This window comes from Cariama cristata, unplaced genomic scaffold, assembly GCF_000690535.1.
Source record: "Cariama cristata isolate BGI_N322 unplaced genomic scaffold, ASM69053v1 scaffold25578, whole genome shotgun sequence".
Classification (NCBI taxonomy): Eukaryota; Metazoa; Chordata; class Aves; order Cariamiformes; family Cariamidae; genus Cariama; species Cariama cristata.
Window position 1 is genome coordinate 5,084 of NW_009629794.1, and position 648 is coordinate 5,731.

At 63.9% G+C, this 648-nt stretch overlaps 1 protein-coding gene across 1 annotated transcript in view; it reads right to left on the bottom strand.

The window, feature by feature from the left end:
• Positions 1 to 571, bottom strand: part of LOC104165632 (tripartite motif-containing protein 35-like) — a 3,925-nt gene extending 3,354 nt beyond the window's left edge. The window contains 1 exon segment of the mRNA XM_009705305.1: positions 125 to 571. Within this exon segment, the coding sequence (XP_009703607.1) occupies positions 125 to 562 (438 nt within the window). The 5' untranslated portion in view covers positions 563 to 571.
• Between the last annotated feature and the right edge of the window lie 77 nt (positions 572 to 648).

Sequence of the window (648 nt, forward strand, 5' to 3'; positions counted from 1 at the left end):
ACACGAGCCAAAGCCGTGCGCTGGCAAGTTTGTGCCAGGGCGTGCGTGGGCTGCACCCCTCCGGATGGCGGGGTGCCCCTCCGTGCCGTCGGTGTCCCCCCACCCTCCCTGGAGCATCCCTCACCCTGAAATCCTCTGCCGCCTCCTGCACCGGCCGCATCTTGTGCCCTTCGTGCTGCTTGGAGCCCTGGCAGCCGAAGCAGGTCAGCTCCTTGTCCTCCAGGCAGAAGAGTTTGGCTTCTTCGTGATGCAGGGGACAGAGGGTGGACGCCTGGTCCTTACGCTTCCTTTCCTCGTTAAGGATCATCTCCACCAGGTTGTTGAGCGTGTGGTTGACGCGAAGGTCGTCGAACGAGGAGGTCTCCTTGCAGACGGGGCACACGTGCTGCCGGTGCTCCCAGGAACGGATCACGCAACCCTTGCAGAAGTTGTGGCCGCAGCAAAGCGTCACGGCTTCTTGGAAAGGCTCGTAGCAGATGGGGCACAGCAGCTCCTCCTTGAAGGTGGCCGTGGAGGTCGAGACCACCGACCTGCTGGCCGAAGTGCTGGCTCCCTTCTCCATGGCCCTGGGGAGAGAGGGGATGGGGGGGATGGAGGGAAGGGAGGCCGGAGCGGGGCTTTCCGGGAGTCTCGGTTGGAAAAACAGCC